General features: G+C 32.8%; 1 protein-coding gene across 1 annotated transcript; it reads right to left on the bottom strand.

Moving 5' to 3' along the window:
- Window positions 1-10,902: 10,902 nt before the first annotated feature.
- Window positions 10,903-24,220, bottom strand: LOC110096951 (calreticulin-3-like). The gene is made up of 14 exons (XM_020823119.2): window positions 24,063-24,220; window positions 18,075-18,182; window positions 17,685-17,877; window positions 16,331-16,589; window positions 16,174-16,230; window positions 16,046-16,093; window positions 15,805-15,891; window positions 15,574-15,631; window positions 12,584-12,651; window positions 12,417-12,512; window positions 12,281-12,337; window positions 12,102-12,203; window positions 11,815-11,841; window positions 10,903-11,362 (listed from the first exon to the last, which is right to left on the bottom strand). Exons 1-14 carry the CDS (start codon window positions 24,193-24,195, stop codon window positions 11,351-11,353), a joined length of 1,305 nt encoding a protein of 434 aa, XP_020678778.1. The 5' UTR covers window positions 24,196-24,220; the 3' UTR covers window positions 10,903-11,350.
- Window positions 24,221-25,800: the final 1,580 nt, after the last annotated feature.

The following is a 25,800-nucleotide window of genomic DNA, read 5'->3' as shown; positions in this document are numbered from 1 at the left end:
TGATCCAAAATGAAATCATTGGAACTAAATAGAGATCAATTTTATATTACAATTACAATACGTGTGACTTTTTTAAATAAATTTTATATGCTCGAGAGATTACATTTGTAGGAATATGATGTTTTGAATTAAATTAGACAAATAAGAAAAATATGGAGATTATCTTGAGATTTTTTTGAAAAAAAAAATATAGGTAGCAACACAAAAGGATAAAAATAAAAAGTTATATAAACTTGTTGAGTGCTATAAAATTTGAGTCAATATAGTTAGTAATTCATGTCTAATCATAATACAAAGATTCAACATGAACAGATAAAAGTAGTAGGGCCTGAGATTTTTTTACGTGAAACATCTGAAAAGATAAAAACAACGGAGCCTGACTCAATTGTAAAATTCAGTGGATAGTAAGTGATACAAAGATCTTCCTTTCTTTATTGTTGGAGAAGAAGAAGAGTACAGAAAATCAAGTATGACAATTAATACCCAATAACATGGTTTGATTTTCTCAATAGCGAGATGAACTTTTATACCCAACAGTAAGGTTAAATATTGCCAATACTTTAGAGATGGAAGAGATTTTTTATGTTGATCCTTAGTAGAAATAGCTATTGGTTGTCGGCGGCGGCGATAGCTGGAAAATGCTAAAGTGCTCTCCCTTGTTCCTTACTCCTCCCTTCCCCTGCTTCATGTGAAGAATGATGGCTTATTTATACATTTTTAAGAGTGGCATGCTTCGTAAATCTGTCGAAAATCTAGGGTGAATTAGAAGTGCTCCATCATAAAGTCAATATTGATTCCTTCAATAATAGAGCTTTAATCAATTATTTATCTTAATGATGTCAAAACTAAGAGAACTTGAGCTCGTTGAGTCGCTCAATTCTACTATAAGCATGTTATATTTGGAAATCATTTGGTTACTTAATTAGTGCTTTGAAGCTTTCAAGTATGTTCAGCCCCTTGATTCAAGCCCATTTGGAATCGGATTAGACTGATTTTGTTTTCATTGGGTTCATCTTGTTGAGACGTTCCATTTGAATGTAAGTTTCCTGTGATCAAAGTTTGGATGGCCCAGAATTTTATTTTAAAAGTTTCCAATTCAAATACACTTTGAGATTAGTGCTTGATCAATGTGATTTTTTGTGACGTATAATTTATCTCCCAATTTTTTTGACATTGAAGCTCACGGAGCCTAAAAATATATGTTTGATCTTTTAAAAATATTGCGACGTAGACCTATAATTTTAACATAATTATGAGGTATGATCGCTTTCTAGATATCAACGTAGACCTCCCCTTGAAACAGTTAACCAAGTAATATATCATTAATTATAATTCAAGCTTTACAGGAGTTGGTGCATTGATTGGATAGAAAATATTGAAGAATTTTGCATTAAAATATTTTAAATTACACAAAAATGAATATAGAGGCTCTATTGGGCACTTAAATTGTAGAAATTGAGTTCAAAATGGCAAAACAATCTAGAGACCAAAAAATATTAGAATAGGCATGTTCGAGTCCAAAATTGGGCCCAAATTATTTAAGGCCTATTGAGCCGGCTAGCTAACCAGTCATATACCACTTTGCATTGATGTTGGTACCCACGCTACCTCGCTACTACCTGCACTATCGCACTGTTTCCCTCACCGCCTCGTATGGATGCCTATAGTTCGTGATTGCCTGTATTTCATAAAAATGATGCAGTTGATTGCGTTGGTTGGTACCTTAATAGGGGAGTCATTTGATTTTTTTGTTGTCACTTTTTTTAAAGAGAGAGAGAGAGAGAGTGTGTGTGTGTGTGTGTTTTTTCTTATCATTATTATTTAAAGTCATATAACTCCCTTCATTAATTCATGTAACTCTCTTTAATAAATCTTTATAATTCTCTCATTTAAATTATGAGGCCCCCATCAAGTATAAATAGATTTTCATGGGAGAAGGAATTTGCACCACATCTTATCTTTAATCTTCTTTTGCATTTATCCTCCTTCTATTCTCTAGTTATTCTTACATTAGAGGTATTCCATTGTCTTAGATATGCGGTATCCTCTATCAAGCTCCAGTGTCCCTCTTCTTGAGAATGAACGATTTTTATCTTTTTCTTATTTTCCTTTATGCTTCTTCTTACATTAGAGGCATTATCTTATCTTGAATATGCACTATCCCCTATTAAGCTCTAGTGTCCCTCTTGTGTAGAAGGAGTAGTTTGTCTTTCTTCTCCTTCTCATTTATATTTTTTCTTATATTAGAGGCGTTCTATTGTATTGGATAAGTGGTATCCCTTATCAAGCTTCAGTGCCCCTCTTTTGTAGAAGAATTCCCACCTTTTCTTTTTCTCTTCTTCTTATATTAGAGGCATTTCACTATCTTGAATAGGCGTTATCCCCTATCAGGCTCCAGTGCCCCTCTTTGTATAAAAGAAGTTACACTGAGTAATTTGATAACCCTCAAGAGTAATAATTTTCCTCTCAAGCTACCCATAACAAAAGAATATTAATTACCTCCAATAAAAAATTATGTTCCAAGGATAGCTTCAAAGATAACAAGGGTTGTATTTTGTTGGAGAAAGTAGGTATGTATACTGACAAAGATAAACAATAAATAACTTGACGGAGGGGGTCATACAATATGTCGATCCCAACAATCTAGTGCCTCACTTATGTTGTCAACTAAGTGGAGGTCGGATGGTCTGGGTGATTTGTAATAAGTTTTATAATGTGTTGATTATTGCTCCCATAAAGGTCCAACCGGGCACATGCTCCTCCACTAGGATTCATAGTATATAAAATGACGTTGATGAAAGTTATTCTAATTTTAACTCCTTATATGAACTTTTTAGATGAAGACGATTGTATGATTGAATCTGATTTATAATCATATAAATATAATAACATTGTATATGGCTTTGAAATATTTACATGAACTTGATGTTACATTTATTTGAAGTAATGAATACACCATCTTCTTGAAAGAATAATTTTGAATTGTGAAGGAGATGTTTACATGAACTTGATTTTCCATTTATGGAGGTCAACTTTAGAGTTTAATGGTTTTCATTTGAGTAGATCTAAAACTGAATATATGGAGTGTAATTTTAGTAGCTAGCAATAGACCTAGTGATGGGATTATGACTTTGGGCGATCAAGTCATGAATAAGAGTACACGTTTTAGATATCTTGGATATATTGTAGTATTGTTTAGAGTGATGGTGAAATTAATGGGGATATTATCAGCATAATTCAAGTTGGATGGTTGAAGTGGAGGAATGTATCATGTTTATTGTGCGATAGAAAAGTCCCCCTCAAATTTAAGGGAAAATTTTATAAGATGGTGGTGAGACCTGCAATGCTTTATGGTATCGAATGTTGGCCATTAAAAGAGAAGCATAATACTAAGTTAAGTGTTGCATAGATGAGGATGCAGTTAAGTGTTGTAGAGATGAGGATGCTTAGGTGGATGAGTGGCTTGACCCTTAGAGATAGGATACAAAATGAGCATATACGTAAAAAAGTTGGAGTATCTCCAGTGGAAGTAAGATTAGAGAGAGCCGCCATAGATGGTTTGGTCATATTAAATGGAGGTCTTTCGATGACCCGGTTAGGAAACTTGCGGTATTAGATTTGACTTATGTTAAGAAAGGTAAGGTATACCTAAAAAGACTTGGTTAAAAAATATTAAAAATTATCTTTCTTTATTAGATTTAAATGAGAATTTGACTTTTAACCAGACACAACGGTGAAAAGGATTCATGTAGTCAACCCCACGTAGTGGGACAAAGGCTTGACGTTGTTGTTGTTGTTGTTGTTGAATACTCCATATTCTTGAAAGAATAATTTTCATTTGTGAATTAGATGTTTACATGAAATTGATGTTCCATTTATTTAAAGTAATGAATACTCCATCTTCTTGAAAGAATATTTTTTATTTGTGAATTTACCTTTTAGAAGAAACTAACTCTTTCGTGTATTTTTTAGATATGCTTTGATATATTCTATACCCCCACCCACCCACCTAGTTAGAGTAACTAGATTAGAGGGATTTTTTCATTCTGTAACTTTTAACATTGATGATTCAAAGAAATGTATATCTTCTAAAGCTTTTAAGATTTTTGATTTACCTATATCTTTTGAGGTTTTTAATCTTCTAAGATTTTTGGTGTACCTATGCCTTTTGAGGTGTATATCTTCAAAGTTTGTTTTTTATAATATTATACCTTATGCGGCTTTTGTCTTTTGTGGTTTTAGGTGTTCATCTATCTTTTAAGTCATTAAATTTTTAAGATTTTATATACACATATTCCTTTTGAGTCATTACCTTTAAAAGTTTTTAAATAATTCTGAGCATTCAGAGGCTTTTACCTTCTAAGGTTTTTAAATGAGTGGTGACCATATCAACCACTATCTCTCATTTAGTCTTTTTAGTGTGGACCTTGTCCACTGCTAGCTTTCCTTCGAGGCTACCTCATGAGCAGACCTTATTGGGGTTATGAGTGGAGACATTGTCTGTCACTTGCCACAAGAGATCTTTCTATTGAGGACTTTGTCCACTAATAACTTTCCTTCGAGGCTGCCTCATGAGAATGCCTTCCTGGTTATTATAATATGCAATATTATTTATATAAAATTTCATTAATAATAAAACTTACTTGAAATATATATAATTTGAAAATTCTAAATAGTTTTGATTCTTTGAGCAATTTCAAACATGTGGGTATTCCTAGTCAATAATACTAACAATTTTTTTACCACGATTTTTTTTATCTCCTCTATTCTCAGGCTGATGATATGCAAATTATTTCTTTGTAAATAATAACCTAAATGTTCATAGGGAATCAAATGTTCAATCTCATCCTTCAATTGAAAGTATTTTTTAGTTAATGTCCTCTTGAATGATGAAGTTACAATATTAAGATTGATCTCTACAAAACGTGTCTATAGGGTCAAATTCTCTTCACTTTTTTCAACCAACTAGTTTTTTACTTGACCCGAACTCGACCAGGTCTAGGATTCGATCACTTTTTCTAACCCAAACCCGACTTGGTTCGAGTTCGGGTCAACACGACCAAACCCGGAAGCAATTCAATAATTAAATTTATATGATTAAATGTATAGGTAACAGGAACAAGTAAAATTATACATTAAAAATTAGAAGCAATGTATAATTTATTTATAATGTTACATTTTTACATAATACATTACAATTTACAAATAAACTCAAATTAAAAACGTAATAACTTACATGCACAAATTAGAAACTAAACAATCAAAAATTTCAAAATACAGGTCCAACACATTCATCAAAAAGCTCAAGATATCATACTCTTCTACTCATTAAATTGAATTAACTGCAAAAGAAAGATGGTTAAACACTTAAAAGTCTTAAATAGATAAAATTCTAAATCATGAGATAACATAAACTAGAAAGCTTTAATAAATAGCTCAAGTAAACCCTCCAATTCATTCAACACTAATAAAAAGTGAGTAAATAATGAATATTTTATATTTTTAATTTTCTATTAACATTCAAGGCGACAGTTTGCAATAAGCTTAATTTAGTATATGTTAAATAATATAGTATATGCGCTCAAACTAACACAAATGCCACTGATTTCAATAGTATTTACCCTCAAAGACTCTCACTTTCAATTTGGAAAGTTTCCCATCATTGCTTGAGCTTTCATAGCTTTAGTCTTTACCTTAATTCATCAAACAGATGAACTGATGAAGCATTATAAGTTCAAATTTAACAACAGCCCACATGCCAACAACCAACTAGCCAACCAAAAAAATAGCATTATAATAGCCATAACTTGCTTCGAGAAAATAACAGCCAATAGATAAAAAAGCAAAATAACAAAACAATTAAAAATTATGCAATTGCCAAAAAAATTAGACACCAAAAATAGATGAATCATGTTCCCAATAGCAAACTAGGTTTAATAACATTATAACAACAGTTACACCAAAAATAAATGAAGGCTTCCAACCAGGTGTAATAACAACATCTAAACAGACATAATAACTATAACAACTTGTATTGCCAACATCAATACCCAAAAATATATGAAGTATTTTAAGCAGGTATAGTAACATTACTATTAGCATTTTAACAACAGGTTTAATCATTGGCATTTTCAAAATTTTGAACTGATGTGATTGTTGCAGTAGTTTTAAATAAGAAATTAAGTTCGACATTGCAACACGCCAGCAACTAACAACTAAACATTAAATTATAGTTTTCATAGCAGTGTTCATTATAGACATCAATTATCTGATAACATAATTTTCTTAACCTTCTCCTTGAACTTGGTTTATTGCTAAAGTTAGAATATATTCATTCACAGCTTCAAGTTTATGGTCAAGTAACACTTCAATAAATAAAAATATAAAGTTGTGCTCTTAAACATTTGAGACTTTACTTTTTGAAGATATTAATTAAAGTAAGAGCTAAATGATATTACACCCTGGTCTCCATAAAACTAATCATTTGCACAAACTAAAGCATAAACAATGTCATGTTTAAGTACACTTTGATATTGATCTAAGATTCTACCACTATTGCTGAAGGCACTTTCGAAGGTTACTATTGTTATGGGAATATGCAATATGTTACAAGCCATTGCAGAAACCTCGGGGAATCTATGTTGATTGCCTTTCCATAAATGTAAAACATTTAACTAAATTTTCCTATCAAGTTTGGGTTTATCAAGATATATTTACAATCCTGACTTTTTTAGACATAATAACATCTTATTCAAATGAATCAAAATCTTGTTTGTTAAACGAAGAGTTGAATCAACATGAAAGATGGAGTAACTATAAATGGAAAAACAATTGCTAGAAGAAATTGTGACTTAATTACAATAGAAGAAGAGAGGTTTGATACATTAGAATGTCTCCTTTGTGTTGCATTTGAACCTACCCTAGATGCAACATTTCCAATAGTCCTTGTATAGTTTGTGAATAATGAGAAAATTTATTTTTTACTTTTTTTAGTTCATACACAAAATCACTTTCATACAACCTTCTATTGTACCATTCTATGAATGTAAATTTATATCATGGATCAAGAAAAATTGTTATTGCCAAGATCACACTAAAGTCTGGCCAATATTTTTCAAAATTTCTAATCATCCCTAAAGTCATTTTTTTAAGTAGTCAAAGCCCTCTAACAATTTATGTAACAATGTTACATAAGTTGTTGAAATTCATGAAAAGTAAAGATTTGTTGTTAGGTACTTTGCGATAGATATAACATGTTATATCATAGAAATGAGCTAAGAAAATAGAAATAGCCGCAACCCTCTCCCATTTTAAAGTTGTAGGACAATATTTGAAATTTGAATCACCAAACTCTACATGTAGAAAAGCCTTTCGATAGTATCTAGTACTATAGGGTATTATGAAAGTGGAATTCTACCTTGTTGGCACATCTTATTGTGAACTTTTTTTTTATTTCAAACAACTCTGCTTAACACGATCAAGAAATCTTTATTTCCTTATCTGAGAGCCCTTTACATATTTTATACTCTCCCTAATTTTGGAGATTGAGGCATCAATCTCTTTTAGACCCTCTTGAACAATTAAATTAACAATATGTGTAGTACATCTGATATGAAAAAAAACTCACCTTCACATAGAAGACCACTATGCAAATTCAATTGATTTCTTAAGAACTCTACAAAACATTATTTGCAGAAGCGTTGTCTAATGTGGTTCTTAAAAGTTTAGAGTCTATTTTTCATTCAAGCAAAAGAGATTACAATTTCTCAAACAACGCTATACCATCATGAGGGGTGGTATGAAAGAAAAAACTATATAAAAGCAAATAAATTTATCAGTAATTATAGATGTCCATTGATTTGATGTAACACAAACTTTGCCGGCGCACTTATATAATTATGACCGGATATAAGAAAGTTCTTTAGTGAGTAATTTCTTGCAATAATTTCTTTTAGTATTCTTATAAAATAGTTGCACATCCAGGTGAAGATAGGTCGTCAAAATAGCTCGAAAACCCACCCATTCAACATATTGGAAGGACAAATCATGCATAATAATACAAACTATAAATAAACCATGAAATTCTACCAAGTCAAACTTATAATATGTAATATGAATAGATGAATTAAAGGTAGTTTACAATAGGAGCTGGGCGATAATGCACATATCTCTTATCTTGCAATTTTGCAAGTGGAACCTTAAGTTAACAGTCCAATTTTTTCTATCACATAGATATTGCACACCATGTTTTTTACATTTATATTTTTGTTTACCATCTTTTGGATTAGATAACATCTTAAAATGACCCCTAATTGCATAAATTATCCTTTTACGCTTCTTAACAATTACCAAATCATCATTACATGCATCATCAGATAGCTCTACCATATTATTAGTAATGCCAACTTGCTCATTCTCATAAAAAAATATCTCATGAATGATGTTTGAATCCTCTATCTAGTGAACCAATTAAACCACATTATATAAAACAAAAATGCTAAATATGAAAGACTATTTCCTAAATATCAAACAGGTGCAAAAAATAACAGCATCGATATAGTGCAAAGAAATAAAAACAACACGTATTATAACAATTACAACATGTATCACAAAGAGTGCAACAATAAGATGAAGCTTTTACTGCATAATAACGATGAATTTTATCTCAATGATTCATGATTCAAGAATTTCAAATTCAAAATTTATCCCCGCCACTAACCACGTACCACTATCACAGACTCAAAGTCACAGACAGACTCACATATGACATACTAACTACATTGTATTAATTACATGTCTATAATAATTCCCTAATCTTGATGCCATTGCCACATAACTACATACTTATAATTTATAAATCCATAAAGCAATAAAGCATAATGCTGATGTAGAGAGGTAAGAAAGCCTTAAAAATTTTTTGATCAAACTGAAGTAGCATGGCTAGTAAATAATGAGAAGATCAAGGGTAGGTTAGAGTGTTTTAGATGGATTGTCGATATTGATTAACTTGATCATATACTATTTATTGGGCATTTGAGTGCCTTAATGATGTTGGAATTCTACAATCTTGAGCTTGTTGGATTAGTCTAATCAAGCCCCTCAATTTGACTATAAGCATATCATATTTAAAAATCATTTGATTATCCAATTTATGCTTAACCTTATAAATAAGCTTCGGGCCCTTGATTTGGACCCAGATTAAATTGAATTTGGTGTCGTTGGGTTCATATTTTCGAGACATTCAGTTCAACTATAAGTTGGCTGAAATTAGAGTTTGGATGGCCCCATAATTAATTTTAGAAGTTTTCAATTCAAATTTGCCTCGTGATTCGTGCTCGATCAAGATAATTTTTTATGATATATCAATTACCCATATTTTTAGATGTCGTAACTCAAAGAATTTGAAAATATGTGATTGTTGGAGTATAAAATATTAAAAATCTCATTTAGAAACCTTTGAAATCGCTCAAAAATAAATGTAGAGTTTTTGTTAGGCTTTGAAAGTGTCAAAATTGAGTTCATAACATCGAAAAACTGTTCCAGGGACTCCAAAAGCTTCCAAGTTGGACTATCAAGGCCGAAAATTAGGCTTGGACCTAAAATTGGCCTACATGCTCTGCTTGCGCGTTGGCCCGCTAGCTTCCTAGCCTTTGCTTGACCTGCACATAAGGCCAACTTGGGCCACTCATGCGACCCACCTAGGCAATGTTCTTTGGCCTGCCCAAGTTCAAGAACGTGGGCGATTAGTTAAGTTGTGGGCAGGTTGGAGTCATGGGCCAGTAGTGGAGGAAGTGATTAAAGTGGATATATATATATAAGTTTTATTAATTCTTCTTTTTTTTTCAAATAAAACTTTATAATATAATTATAATTTTAATAAAATAATAATACTAAAATAATAATTTTATTTCAAATAACTTACTTTACTCCTCCAACTCCCCATTTTGACTATAAAGTGAAGTTGTGTTCATGTATAGGTGGTATATTAAGTTCTAAGACCTCTCTCTCTGTAGAAGGAATCCCTTCTTCCTTCCACCCATTCCCCTTTAGACTTCTACCTATATAAGAGGCTTTCCTTTGTTTTAGATATGTGACATACCTGATCTAATTATAGGGCCTATCCCTATACAAAAGTCATTACAAGTGAACACCCCTCTCTGACAGATCTAATGACCAAGGGAGACTCACATCCTGCTGCACATAATGATGGTAAGAGGAGGTCCTGCAAGACGGGTAAGGCTGATGATGTTGTGTCCACCATTACCAACGATTCCTTGATTAATTTTCACAAGAAATTCTATTTTCCTAACGATCTCATGGTGATGGCTCCAAAAAGATCTAATCAGGCGTGCCTTCCTCCTCCAGGATACCTACCTATCTACAAAATCAATTTGCCAGCGAGACTATGATTTCCACCAAACTATGTCAAAAGTTTGACTCTAATGATGAGTTACAACTTAAAGCCACCCACTTTATAACCCTCATCTAAGGAATTGCAAAACTAACATTGTATTACTTTGTCCAAGTCAAATTCTTCACTCTATCTTACTTCCCAACAAACATGTCAATAAACTCAAATGAAGGCAATAACATTAAGACTTCATTTAGAATAACTTTCTTCCTAATTCAAAATAATTTTTAAGTAAAAAAAATTATTGCGCTAAAAATTTAGTACTAAAAATTTACTTACAAAAAATTATAAAAAAACTATCCCAAACAAAACCTAAATCAAGAATGCTCCACTCAAATCATCCTACAACCCCAATGTGCTTTGCAATATCTAGCAAAAAAATACTCAACACTCACAGTAAAGAAATCATTCCAAACAAAATCAAACATAAAGTAAGAAGATATTTGGAAATCAAGAACAGCAGAGAGGAGTGTTCTGTAAGAAAATTACACTTCAAATAAGGATTTAAATGATTTTAAAGAAACTAAGGGAGAGACATTTTTTATCCTAAACTTATAATTTAACGAAACTTTGATGTTATTCGTAACATTTGAGAGGATTTATTTCAAAACTAAGGGGTCCAAAAGCCACCCCAAATCTTTCCCTGATGCTGCCACAAACTGAGAGTACTAACACAGCACAACAATTGAGAGTCCCAGAAAATTTAGATTAGCATATCATGATCTGAATTTAATTAGATGAATTTTATCTCTATTAAACTTAATTTAAGATGAATGTACTATATGATTAATCAGTTTAAATTCATCTCAAAATAAATTTAATGACTATAAAATTCATTTTGATCAAATTTAATTCATAATATTCTAATCCTAATTTATTTTTCTTGAAAGCCATATTTTCCTTTTGCCACCCCCATATGCGCGGTGCTTTGATGCACTCTCAGAGTTCATCCTGCAGAGAAATTAATTGAATCTTAAACATAAAAAAAGAAGCAAAGCAACTGAAAAGTTCATTAAGGCTTCGTTTGGGACAACTTTCTTACTGCTTTTTAAAGCAACTTTTTAATAGAAAATTTAAATTTTTGTACTAGAAAGTTGTTTTAAGAAACAATAAAAAAGCCGTCTCAAATGAAGCTTTAGATTTCATTTGGAACAGTTTTTATTGTTTTATACAACAACTTATTAGCACAAAATTTTTTTGCAAGTAGCAAAAAAATAATGGCCAAAAAATTGTCTCAAACGAATCCAAAGATGAATGTTTCATTTGAGACAGCTTTTGATTACTATTTTTTCGCTATTTAAAAAAAAATTGTACTAAGAAAATACTTTAGAAAATAGTAAAAAAAACAGTTCCCAACAAAGCCGAAAACAAATATGAGAAAAAAATAAATTAGTAGAACTTACATGATAATCATCAAAATCATGGTGACGCTGCAATAAAACACAAGAGTTAGCGGACATATGAAGCATTTTTTAATTATCAACACATGGCAATTTAAGGCTTCGTTTGGGACGACTTTGTTTCAGCTTTCTATTAAAAAAATTAAAATTTTTATATAAAAAACTGTTTTAAAAAGCAGTAAGAAAGCTGCCCCAAACGAAGCCTAAGAGAGAAGGCTTATCATCATCAAACTGAAAGCAAGTTCTACTGGAATCAGGCCACAAGCAAAGATCAGGCTAGACCAACATACCCTTCTGTATCTATCCCTGTATCTCTCCTTTTCTCGATAACGCCGATCATATCCTCTCTCCCTTCGGCGTCTCTCGCCTTCTTCCCTTGCCTTCTGTGCTTCCTGCACAACAATTATCAAAATTTACATCAATAGCAAAGCAATCCATCTTTTATTTGCAATCAGCGCTTTGTTCTCACCACTTCTTCTTTAGCTCGTCTAATTTTCTCTGCCTCCTCAAAGGCCTCCTTCTCAGCCTGAATTGAGCGAAACAAAAATAATATGAGAAGTTAAAATTCAAAGTAGAATTTAACATTTGGTAACATGCATCTCTACCTCTCTATTTTTTGTCCAAATCTCTTCTACAACTTGCTTTGCATATTCTGGGTCATCGCATATAAGAACATTGTCAAAAACTGAGCCAGCCTTTACCTGTATATTTTTATCATGAATATCACATCAAGTTGTAAGTTAATTCAACTATGTTTGATGTGCTCCCTCACCTGCCATACTTCAAAAGCAACATATTTGACAGGCTTAAGCACATAGAGGTCAGGATCATCTTCAAATTCTGCGAGTTGAGATAAAAAGTTAGCAAAAGAAATAAGCTGTCTTGGATCCGTATGTAATGTCATCTTTTGCCGTGTTGTGTGCTTCATAGTGCAATCCTACTCTGTTGAATAAAGATGATTGTTTGATAAAATCATGTTAAAATTATTGACTATACTGCTTTAAGGATTGTAGTTATTTAACAAATAATTACTAATTGAGTGATATGACCTTTGATATCCAAAGTAGAGGTCACAAATTTGAATCTCTACAAAAATAGTAATTAGAAAGTTTCCGAACCATGCGGGAGCTGTTTAGGAATGTTCTTAATCAAGAGGAATTGTTTATGAAAGTTTTAATTACAATTGGGATGAAATTATTTAGGACAACAAATCTAATTTGAATGCAAAATCTAAGAGATAATTATTTAGGAAAAGGGAGGATGAATAAAGGGGAAATTGTTTAGAAAAATTTTAATTACAATTGGGAGGGAATTATTTAGGACAAGAGATCTGATTTGAATTCAAATATGAGACGGAATTCTTAGGGAAAGGGGGCTACTTTGGGAGAAAATTAAATGAGCTTATTTAAGGCTAACAATAGGATGATTTCGGGATTATGATGTTATTTGCTAAATTTAGATTGATCTTAGGGAGTTTTAGGCTCTAGCCGGTGGCTAGGGATTTAGGAGAGTCAGATCTACCTCTCCAATAGAAGATCCATTGTACTTGTTATTTTCTTCCGTATATCATCAAATAAATTTTTTTTCTTATTATTACTCTTAATTCCTCTTGGAGATTGTGTTTAGGATTGCTGTAATTTAATTTCAGCCAAGAGAAAGAGGATTTTTACTGGCAGTTTCTATCAGAACCATTTCAAGAAAGTTGGGTTTTTAGATTTCATACAGCTGAAATTTCTCTTCAGCAGTACGGGCCAATTTGTTTCACCATAAATGTTTGGATCTTAGTTATGAAAATCAGTTGCATTGAAGTTACAATTATATGTTTGTTTTGTAGGAACGCATTAATTAGAGTCAGGGGTGGATTAAGTACCCCCCACTCCCTCCACCCCCAAATTAGAAATATGTTTACTAGATTCGGCCTCCCATGACTCCCGCCCTCGACATTTTGTGTTTTTCTTTATTAATAGCTTAGAATTATGATTTGCCCTAATTCCTCTGCCACATCCACTTGGACCTCGTTCGCCTAATCGCTCCTCAGCAACTACCAGCCGAGTGTTTGCAGTGCTCAACCCACGACTAGCCGAACTCGCCATTGCAAGCAAGTTGCAGCATCATAGGTATGTTTATATAATAGTATAATGCAATTCTAATTTTCAGGCCATTCATTTACTCTGAAATAATATTAAATGCAATATAATGTTATTATGAACTTTCTCTTTCTTCCACTCATCTCTCTTATTTATTTTTAAGGGTGAAACTTCATAACTTGTTCTGCATAACTGATTTTACTCCTACGGATATGATGATTTTTGATAATCAATTAAAAACTTATGTTATGGATATTTGGTATGATTAGTAATTTTCTTCCTTTAAAGATGTTGCAAGCCTTGTCGAGAAAATGATCCAGAGTATGAATGATGCTCTATATTCACTTATTTTCAAGCTATTGGAACTGACATTAATGTTACTAGTTGCAATAGCAGGAGTCGAAAGAACATTTTCTACTATAAGTATTATAAAAATTTGACTGAAAAATATAATTAAGAATTAATAGCTGAACAATACTTTACTCTCTTATATTGAGCAAGAAATATTAAATTGTATTGACAATGAAATAATCATTCAATTCTTTCATAATATGAAAAACAGACATAAATTATAAGTTTTTTTTTATCATTTTATATTTAATATTTTATTTTTTTAATAATAAATTCAACATTTTTTTTTAATTGTCAATGTTGGTCCAAACCTAAATAAAAAAAAAGTTTAGGAAGATTTTAAAATATATATTTTAGGCCCTGGCTACGAAAAAGTTATGGCTGCTTAGAGCCTATGATGCACATATACGAACGCAGGACACGTTAATTGTTGAAAATATAACACAATATTATAATTTCTACGAAAAATTTATCGACGTCAAACGTTTGATGTCGAGATGACATCGAAAATTATTTTGAAACCAGTCACGACATGCCAAAGGGAAATGAAAATAAGAATATTCGATGAATGTAGTATTAAGTGCGGATGATTGATTTGGTGTTGTGGATAGAAAATAAGAAATTTATTTTTGATATTTTAAATAAATAAAAAGTTTAAATACAAGAAATTATGTTTAAAAAAATTCATAAAATATTTAAGACACACGTGTCTAATTTTTATTTAATTTTTTTTAATCGGACACATTTTTAGAATGTCCAATACATGTCGAAGGCATGTCAGATGCATGTCATGTCGAATACATGTCAGACACTACACGCCTCTTTGAGGAAAATTGTCGGTGCATCATAGCTTAGAGCTCATTTCTTACATTTGTTTAAGCTGCAATAAATTCTATTTTTATCCACCTCACATTAATTTTTCATTATTTTATTATTATTTTAAACAAAATTAACATTCTAACTCATCATCAAATTAATTCAATATTAATCCATTGTTATTGAAAGCTAAAACAAAATTGAAAGTGACTTCCTAGCTCTCAAGTCAAGATTGGAACACCTCACATTTTTGATAAGTTAAAAAAATATAAGAATTTGATTACAACCAATTTTAGCTAAACAAATATTTGGTTTCATAATAGAGATTTCATCACTTATAGATGCTTAAATTGAAACAAATTCACCATTACGCCAAGCACATTAAAATTTCTTCTCATGTTTAAGGAAGCAAATCAAACAATAGAAAGCCATATCGTCTAAAGGAGCCTAAGGAGATAAAATAATTTAAGTGTTCGGAAAATGCATATCACCATTAATCTCAACTTACCTGGATTGTCAATCCATGGAGTCTTCCATTTTCCCTTATAGTTTGGGTTTTTGATCTTCTGTAATTTTCAAGATTTGTAACTGGTGAGAATAATCGCTAAAATTTTTTATATGAATCAAGTGCATAACTACCAGAGATTTTTTTATTTTTATTTTTTTTGCAGAAACAGAAGTGAACGTTAAGGAGCAATGAACACCCCGTGGCAACTACTAAAGAAAATCCTGAACAAACCTTTGGTTTCCATGGCCCCTTGTATGCTGGATTTGGGATCTTTGGCGGCTTCCATATTCCATCTTCATCTTCATCCCATGTATCAGGCTAATTGAACAGAATTAAGAAAGAATTAATTTCAGAATGCATGACAAACAAATTTTCCACTATTACAATGTCCAAGGTTTTATTGCAGATTATACAGTGAGAAGTATCCGACAATAGCATTTATTACAACTACTTTACGAACACAATTGTGCACCTTTTTAGCTTTCGGGTCAGGAATTTCAGTTCGAATAGAATCATATCCCTGCATTACATTTATACATCGTAAGAAAAAAAAAAATGCATCACTTTCAGAAGAAAAAATGTATTAAATCCGCATGCAACCTCAGGTTTAACATCATCAGGATCGTCGATGTATTCCCTGTCATCCCAGTCTGCAGGCTGAAAGTAATGTCATACACATTAGAGGAAGCAAATGAAAAATAAAATGTTGATTAGCAATTGAAGATTTTTGGTTAGTAAGAATAGAGCATTGTTATACCCTTTTAGCATTTACAGCTTTAATCTTCCGAGGAGGAAGAATATCCCAGTCAGAATAAAGGCTTCCAGATTCTCTTTCTCGATTATCGACCAGGACGCTATAAGAGGCATCAGGTCTAAGAATAAATGTGTAGAAATGAGTCAATTTATCTGTCTCACACTGCAGATCCTTCTTGACGGGATAGTTCTGTCCCTGGTAAGAATATATCAGATGAAGCTTCTTTGTATCGGTACCGCATATATCAGGTCCAAACATTAAACTGCATAAGAGAACATGATCACCTTAGATCAATTGTCCGAAGTACTTAATCATTTGTTGTATTTCAAAAAGTGTGCACATAAATGAAGGTATACATTATAGAAAACAAAGTCGAGTTCAAAATATGTTCTTTCCATGTCATCATAATACGTTTACCTACTTCTAAACCATGAAAGATTATAGAATAAATGAATGAGTACTCTTTCTGAGCCAAATAAAAAAAATATGTTCTTTCCATATCACCATAATACGTTTACATACATACTGCCTTATACTTACTCTATTAACACATTTAACACATTAAACGCTAATATTACATACATACCATCATAGTTCATTTTCATATCAAATATGAGTGGTAGAAATGAAAATTATGAGTGGTAGGCAAGAAATATAGGGTGGTATATATGAAATATTAAAATTTTTAGTGTTAGATATTTAAATAAGATGTTATAAAATGGTATGTATGTAAATTTCCCAAAACAAAATATAGATAAATTAGGTAGTAAAGAATGTAACCTTTGTGAAGCATCAATTACAAATTCCAGATGTAAAATATAGTTTCTTCTAGCAGCAAGCCAAAAGTACTGCCACGTATTCTGGAGAATCATTATAAGTTTCTACACTGCTCTACTGACATACAAGTTTCAATAGCAAGTGAAGTTTTAAGATTCAACTAGCGTATCAATCATTTAGTTTGTGTTTAGTTTAGAGGAATTAAGTGAAAAGGTCATGGTGTTTACCTCATAATTACATCTTCCGTTTTTGATTTGGGTGTCATTCTTAGAAAATTTATTTTATCCGGGAAATTAAAGCATTTGCATGTTTCTCTTCATGATTCTTTACATGAACCCATTGAAACAAGAGCAAATTTGAAGTCTGAATAACATTAGGTTGCATTCATTCTTCAATTTATTGTTATTCCTGCAAATCAAACAAATACTTCTCCACACAGTTTCTCTTCAGCCAAACAACTTGGTGAAAATTAATTTCAATTCATTCCCTTTACCATTTTACTTTTTCGTTTCATATCTTTCAATTCCTTCAAACCAAAGAAAACCTAAAGATACAACAAAGGGTTTGGGAAAAGGGAGACCTATATGGTGTATCGCCGCTGAATTTCTTCTGGTTGACATAACCAGAAAGGAGTTTGATGTAACCTCCACCACATTCGATATCCTGCTCAAACTTAATAGAGTACTGTAGCACAAGTGTTCTATCCTTGTTACTGAACTCGGGAATTTTTGCAGATAGTACAAAGTGCCTAGCATCTGGGTATGTCTGGATTCCTGGAAGCTTGCCAAAAAACATGTCAGCAGACGTCATTCCATCCATAATTAAACATATGGAATTAGCTAGACTTTCTGGCAGTAACATAGCAGAAGAAAGCTATTTTAAGAAAGTAAAAAACAAATCAATTTGAAAGGGTAAAAGTTTTATATAATAGGGTGTGCAATAATAATTAAAATAGAAATGATTAAATGACCTTTGTCATCTGGATCTGCAGCCCAGTTTCCCGCAGTGTGCTTGAAGGATCCGGCCTTTCCTTCACTCCTTTTCCAGTCCGATTTCACCCAGCGGCTCTCCCAACCATCTTTTTGGAAAAAGTAAAAAGAAAAAAGAAGAAAGAAGACCAAAATTAGTTTCAAGAGTTGTGATAACAGTAAGCAAAGTACTTGATTAAAATGGAACAAATGATAGAATTTTACTACCAATTGTAAGTCTCAATATCATCATCAGCATCACCAACATTAGCCTTATGCCAGCTAATTTATATCAGCTTCATGAATTCTCACTCCCCATTCATCCCTACTTATTGTTGTATGAGGCATGGGAACAGTCTGAAGGTGAATTTCTTAAGTTTTCACATAGTTTTGTGCAAGAAGAGTCCTATTTGCATAGAATTTCTCCTCCATGAAATTTTCTTATCGAGATAATGTTTTGGGAAATGGATGGCGCGAGTGAGTCCAAATCATCGAGATCTTTCAAAAGAGTCTATCTGCGCCCAAATAGGTCTTCATTTAACGTGCGTCGAGATTTTAAGTAGATTATTTTTAAAATACCATATAAAATTTTATTTATTTGATCATAATTAAAATACATATATACATTAATTATATATATGTCATTAATTTATATAATTATTTAAATAATTGTATTATTTTGTATTTTAAAATAATTTTATTTTTTTCTTTCTCTCTCTCTCTCTCTCACCTCTCTTTAAAAAAAAATCTACTCTCACCTAACCACTCTCTCACACCCAAAAAAAGGAGAGAAGACAAATTTTGTACATCCCCATGCACAACCAAAGCCTTCTCTTCTCCAATTTGACATCTTTACAGATTTTTATTTTCTCTCCCATTCCCACCCACGCATGAGATTTACAGATTTTTATTTTCTCTCCCATTCCCACCCACGCATGAGATATGTAGCTCACACTAGCTCTCTCCTCTCTAAAACAAGAAAAAGACTCTCTCACCAACCACCCCTCCCATCCACATAAAACAAAAGAAGAAAAAGATAAAAAAAGAAAAGAGATTTCCTAAAGCATTGTCAAGTACATGCAAGGGACTCATAGCTCTCCCCCTTTCTCAGTTCCTCACACGCAAAAACTCAAGCCCAGTTCTCTTCTGTACCTCCCTACCACTCTCACATTTGCATAAGATTGGATTGCATTGATTTAAAATGCCAGGTGGAGTTTTAGCTAGTAACCCGTTCCGAGCAGGGTGGTAAATCCAAGTCGGGGCTGCTTAGACCCCTGGTGGGATTTGAGTTATAAGCCCCCTCAATGTCTTACATTAGTTAGGTCAAGGGGGTTAGTACTTGGAGTACGATATGTCCCATGTAGATCTAGGATCAAGGGCTAGCATTCTGTTATGAGTATATCATTACATGCCTTATCATTGGGTGAGCTCTCCATTCTTGGGAGGCTATAAATCCCACTTATCCACATCACACTGATGACGTCTCTTCCATCCCTCTCTCTAACATACCTGACGTGTGATTTCTCTTTTCTTGATTTCTCCCCTTCTGACCGACTGAGTAACTACATGATCTTTGTGTGTTGAATAGCCCGTTGAACATATCATTATTGAATTATAAGAACCTAGAAATCCACTACACACCAACCAAGAAGAGAACAAAATAATATCACTAATCGAGAGTAATCTTAGGTCAAAACCTAAAATGTAATTAACCACGGTGGCTTGCTTGAGCCCCTGGGAAATCGATACTCCATTCGAGCTGATGTATTGAATGAGAAAAATCTCGTGACTTTTAAATCATATATATTAATATCCATCAAAATGTGTAGAAAAAACCACTATGTTTCATGGATAATTATATGTATGATTTAATCTACTCGTTCATTGGCCTGCTTGTGCAGAATATAGAGTTCTGCAATCGTTTTTCCTACGAGATAATGTAATCGTACTCTTTGTATTCTTGTTGTCACTACCAAAAATCTGTGGGTCTCCGAAAGGGATGCTCGTGGGGTTAAAATGCAATCTAGTCTTATGGTTAGAGGGATGGATAGACGCCATTAGTATGACGCGGATAAGTGAGATACTGAGATTTATAGCCTCCCAAGAATGAAGAGCTCACCTAACGATAAGCATGTAACGATATACTCATAACGCTAGCCCTTTATCTTAGATCTATAGGGCATGCACCGTACTTCAAATGCTAACGCCCTCAACCTAACTAATGCAAGAAAACGATGAGACTTATAGCTCAGATCCTACACGTCTAAGTAGTTTCGACCTGGATTTACCATCCTGCTTGAAAAGGAGCACCAAGTTAAACTCCACATAGCATTTTAAATGTATGCAATCCAGTCTTATGCAAATGCGAGTGGTGGGGAGGCACAAAAAATGAATGAGCTTGGGTTTTTATGTGTGAGGAACAAAAAGAGGGAGAGAGCTATGAGTCCCTCAACTATACGTGATAGTACTTTAGAAAGTCTCTTTTCTTTTTTTGTTTTGTCTTTTTATTATTTTATTTTATGTGGATGAGAGAGAGTGGTTGGTAAGAGCATATCATTTTCTTATTTTAGAGAGGAGAGAAAACTGGTGCGAGTTGCAGGTCTCAAATGCGTGAGTTAGAATGGGAGAAAAAAATAAAAATATGTGTGGATGTCAAATTGGAGAAGGGGGGAGGCTTTGGTTGTACTTGGGGAAGTAAAAAATTTGTATTTTCCTCCTTTTTGGTGTGTGAGAGAGTGGTTAGATGAGAGAAGATTTTTTTAGAGAGAGGAGGAGAAAAATAATTATCTTAAAATATATTATAATGCAATTATTTAAATTATTATATAAATCAATGACATACATATATGTATATATAACTAAATTAAGTAAATAAATAATTATATAATATTTTAAACATAATCAACTTAAACTCTCGACACGCGCTAAATGAAGCTCGATTTGGGAGCGGATAGGCTCATTTGAAAGATCTTGACAATTCTGACGTGCTTGCACAGCCCGTTTCACAAAATAAGATCTCAATAAGAAATTTTCATGTAGAAGAATTTTTATGCAAATGAAACTCTTCATGCAAAAAAAATCAGTAATTCACCATCACATTCATCACATACCTCCTCAAACATGATGATGAACGCAATGCAACTTACATAATCCAAATCCGAGCATGACGACGAATCAAGGTGGCCAGATAAGACTTAAACAATTGTCACACATAATCACATAAAAAATCAAGAATCTGACTCAATTAATAGCTCCTAAGGCCAACCACCATCACAATTGATGAAGGAATACCCCACTAAGTGTGGAGGCAAGCTCAAGAGTATGTGTGCTAAAAATGAGGTCAACATCACTATGCATAACTTGTCTAACAAATGAGTTCTTTCATGTTTAGCACTCAAATTCAATTAAGAAAGCTAGCCTAATTATAATTTGATTAAATTTTCCTTTAAATCTTCAGAATACTCTCTTATTGTGTAGCATTCTTGATGCACTTCATCAATTTAACCACTCAATTTTAATCTAAAAGTTATATCATCATAAATGATTTTGCTCTTTTATGCAATTGATCTAAGTTATTTAAACATATCACATTTAGGTATCAATTTATTATTCAATAATAGCGGCTAATATATATTAGTATTAAACAAAGATCGCATATAGTAAACTTTTATTTTATTAATCCTAAGCCCTTTATAATCTAAACATTCACTCATATTTAAATAGGAAGTAGAAAAATGAAGTCTCACCACTTTGAACTATCATCTACAAAATTCATAAATCAATATCCTATAAGAATCTTAATAATCAACGAAAAAAAATATGGACTTAATGCATATCCAATCATTGATCGCTCACGTAATAGTTCCACCATTAGGGTCTTAGCAAATCTCAATATCCAAATTAAACATATAAAACAAACCAGAGTAAGTGATGATATCATTAAAAATGACAAGAACATGCAATGAACGTCATTATGAAAGGATGGCTCTAAAATGGAAGTTAATCATTGGTGAGGTTAGAAATTTCATCACTAATAATGTTAAATCACTGGTACATAATAATTTAACGTACTTTTGAGATGAAGACCCAAATAACATTTACAAATTTTCCAAGTTTGATACAGGCTTCAAATTTCAATAGCCAAGTTTCATATCCAGGAATGATGGACACTGAGCATTGAGCAGCTTATCCAATTATGTCCATTGAAGTCGTACTTTAACTATACAAGATTACATTGCTTTCCCATGCTATTCCCCTTTAATAAAAATTTAGAAACTGGGGTATACTGAGACTGGTCAGCCTTGTGGTCATCTTCATACCAAAAACTGAACTTAAAGGTCAATTGACCAGCCAAACTAACAAAAATTGACTAATTTAACCAGACTTCATGAGGACTAGGCTTTTATTGTCAAGAGGAAAGGAAACAGTCAACCTTCTAGTTCACTTTGATTACCGGAACATGAAAGCAAAAGGATGGAAAGCTTAAACTGATTGATAATATTGAACTGAGAAAAATTGGTTCAACTAGCATTGTTGAGTGATTACTACATCTTTCAGTGTCTAGGTAGTTCAATTCAGCTTATTTACCCCATTTCCAAGTCTCACAAACTTAAGGAGTAAAAACAAATCACTTTTATTTCTTCATATTGCGTGTATTTCATAATTTTATAACCATAGAATTAGTTATGGTTTCCTAATGTCATGCTGAAATAAGGGCGCCTGAGATAGACCACAACCATATTCCTATTTTGCAGAAATTTGAATTCTTCCAGGTTACTAAACTACATTACTAGTGATGCAAGAGAGAAATAAATTGCTCACAGCCTTTCCTCTACCTTTAGGCTCCACATCAAGATCTCCTCTCAAATCATGTGTTGTTCATCACAAAGTCCCAGAATATGGGACACTTCTGTCAACTGAAATCCCTCTATCATATAAACTAAACTAACCAATTTTGCTTCTCATTAATTATAGGAAATGGAACCTATTCGTAGCAAAACTTGAAAACTAAAACAAAAATTGCATCAATAACTGGAATTAAAACTATTAAATAATGTTAATGGTAGAATCAGATAAATATTGTTAAAAAAGCTAATTAGGGATTAACTGAACGATTATGAAAGTAGAAAATGTCAATTATTGATACATTAATTAAGCAAAGTTTAATTGGGGCTATTAATAACTATGAAAGTAGAATAATAAATTACACTAATCATAGATTATATAGGATAGTTATTTAATTAAGAAAATAAATTGCACTGATTAATTATGTATTAAATAATAATTAGAATGACAAATTAATTAAATAATTAAGAAAATTAAACAAATTAGTCATTAATTAATCTTTGCTAAAATAAGTTACTCAAATTAGTCCTAGAATGATTAGTTAATTTATTAAATGAGAACAATTAATAAGCATTAGCTAGCTAAATTGCTTATTAAATAATCACTATAATACAAATAATTTCAATTAATTATCAACTAATTATCAAAAAATAATTCATCTAATTCAGCTAATGATATCAAATTACAAGACTAATTAAGGTAATTAATCATTGATTAATAAATATGACACTAAAAATCAATATAGAGACTCATAAACTGATCAAAACTACATAATAAAATTGTCTTAGGCCCTGTAATTTTTCTTTGTAGTTTTACAAGTAGAAAATCTCGCATCTTCTATATGTTATTGTAGTCGCCTACATCCGCGCATGATTTGTATTTAACACTAAGACAACAAACTCTCAGTCTACTACCAAAAATACTCTATCAAGTAACAGAGCTTCTCCACCATGCTAAACGAAATGAAATTTATCACTTGTCACGGGCCTTTCACCTTCTATGAACGATTAAGAAACCAACAAGTATTACCAGATGCATAAAAGAATGGGAAGATAGCAAAGAGCATTCTTCTTTTGAAAACTAATAATACAGACAAATTGCTCCATGGAATCTGTAAGAGTGAGAAACAAGTTGAAAAAAATCACCGTTGAATCGCTCTTCAAAGATGATCTCCGCCGCAGATGAGGAAAGGAGAAATGCAAGGCAAAAGCAGAGAATCAAGAGCTTGAGCTCGTAACAGGAGCTTAACTGAGAAGGAGCTAGGGCTTGATCTGCCATTTGTACGGGGTGGCCGAATTAGCGAGTGGGAGCTAGTTTATAATGGGAGTACGGTTAGTTAAAAAGGCCCTCCAAAGAATATTAAATTGCACAACGTCCCTTTCAGTAAATTGCATATTTGCCCTTATGTTTGAGAGGATCGAAGACTTCCAATGATGCGGATCTGTTAGAACAATATCCGAAATGGTGGGGTCCATTTGATTAGGAGCGTTGACTGACTTAAGAAGAAAATGGAGTGGACAATAGTCGTGTGACGTGTTTTATGTTCAGGCATCCAATAGTTACCTGCCACGTCAACTTCTTTGTATCACTCACTACGGCATAAAGGGGAAAACTTCTAAACAAAGTGGACTCATTAAAAAAAGAAATTGTAATCAACTTTTAATGGAGGCGACATACTCAACAATGTAAGCTAGTAAATATATAAATTGTTGCGTTCTGAAATATTCGTGGTGATTGAGAAATATAAAATTTAACATCTTAGTTTTATACGAAGATCCAATACATAATTAAATAAGAGAGAGAGTGCAGTATTCATAAGAACCACCAAAATTTTTACGTGGAAAACCCCTGAAAAGGGAAAAAAACTACGAGGCCTAGTCCAATTTAAATGAATATACTAGTTTTTGCAGTTGATTGCAAATGAGGCTCTTTATTCGAGTGAAGTCCTTGACTTGATGTAACAAATATATATCATACAAAGTGTATTACATGGTGAAAATAAGAAGAATCACTGTTGATGTGTTCGCTTGGTCGGAAGAGCTGTAGTCGATGAGCTGTAGTCGATGGGCAATGGAGGTCGAATGAATTGTAGTTGGTTGGCGACGTAAGTCAGAGGGACTGTAGTCTGCGGGAGATGGAGGTCATAAAGACTGTTGTCTGGCGATAAAGGTCGGAAGAACAACATCGGGCAAAAGTTCAACATCGGATAGAAGTTCGACGAATGTCCAACGAAGGGTAGAAGTCTGACATCGGGTAGAAGTCCAACGGAAGTCCGGTGACGGGCGGAAGTTCAGCATTAGGTAGGAATCCGACGACGGGCGGAAGTCCGATGTCGAGTAGAAGTATGACGGAAGTCCAGCATTGGGTAAGAATCTGGCAATGGGTGGAAGTTCGATATCGGGTAGAAGTCCATCGATGGAAAGAAGTCCGACATTATATAGAAGTTCAGCGTCGGGTAGAAATCCAACTACGGTTGGTGGACTGGTAAAACTCTGGCGTCAATCAGCTACCGGGTGAAAGTCCGGCAGCAATCGAGGAGTCTATTACTTTTTTTTTTCTTTTCTTTTTGCTTCCTTGCTTAATTTCGATGTTAGTTGTCGACCAGACAGAACTTCGACGTCGGTCGGCCGCCGGGTGAAAGTGTGGCGGTAGTCGAGAATGAGTCTATTCATTCTCTTCATTTTCTTCCTTCTCTTCTTGATTAAGCCTCATTCTTCCCCCACTTTGGGGTCCTCCTTTACGAGAAATGATGAGTCTATTTGTAGTTTTTTTAGAGTGACATGACTCGTAAATAGGAGAGAGATCTAGAGTAAATTGGGAGTGGTTTGAATGGACGGCAGATGTTGAATCCCTTGATCATGAACCATTTATTAAGCATTTGAA

The sequence above is a fragment of the Dendrobium catenatum genome, unplaced genomic scaffold (assembly GCF_001605985.2).
Source record: "Dendrobium catenatum unplaced genomic scaffold, ASM160598v2 fragScaff_scaffold_334, whole genome shotgun sequence".
In the NCBI taxonomy this organism is placed as follows: domain Eukaryota; kingdom Viridiplantae; phylum Streptophyta; class Magnoliopsida; order Asparagales; family Orchidaceae; genus Dendrobium; species Dendrobium catenatum.
Note: the sequence above shows the minus strand (reverse complement) of the source record. Positions and strands in the feature narration are given on the sequence as shown.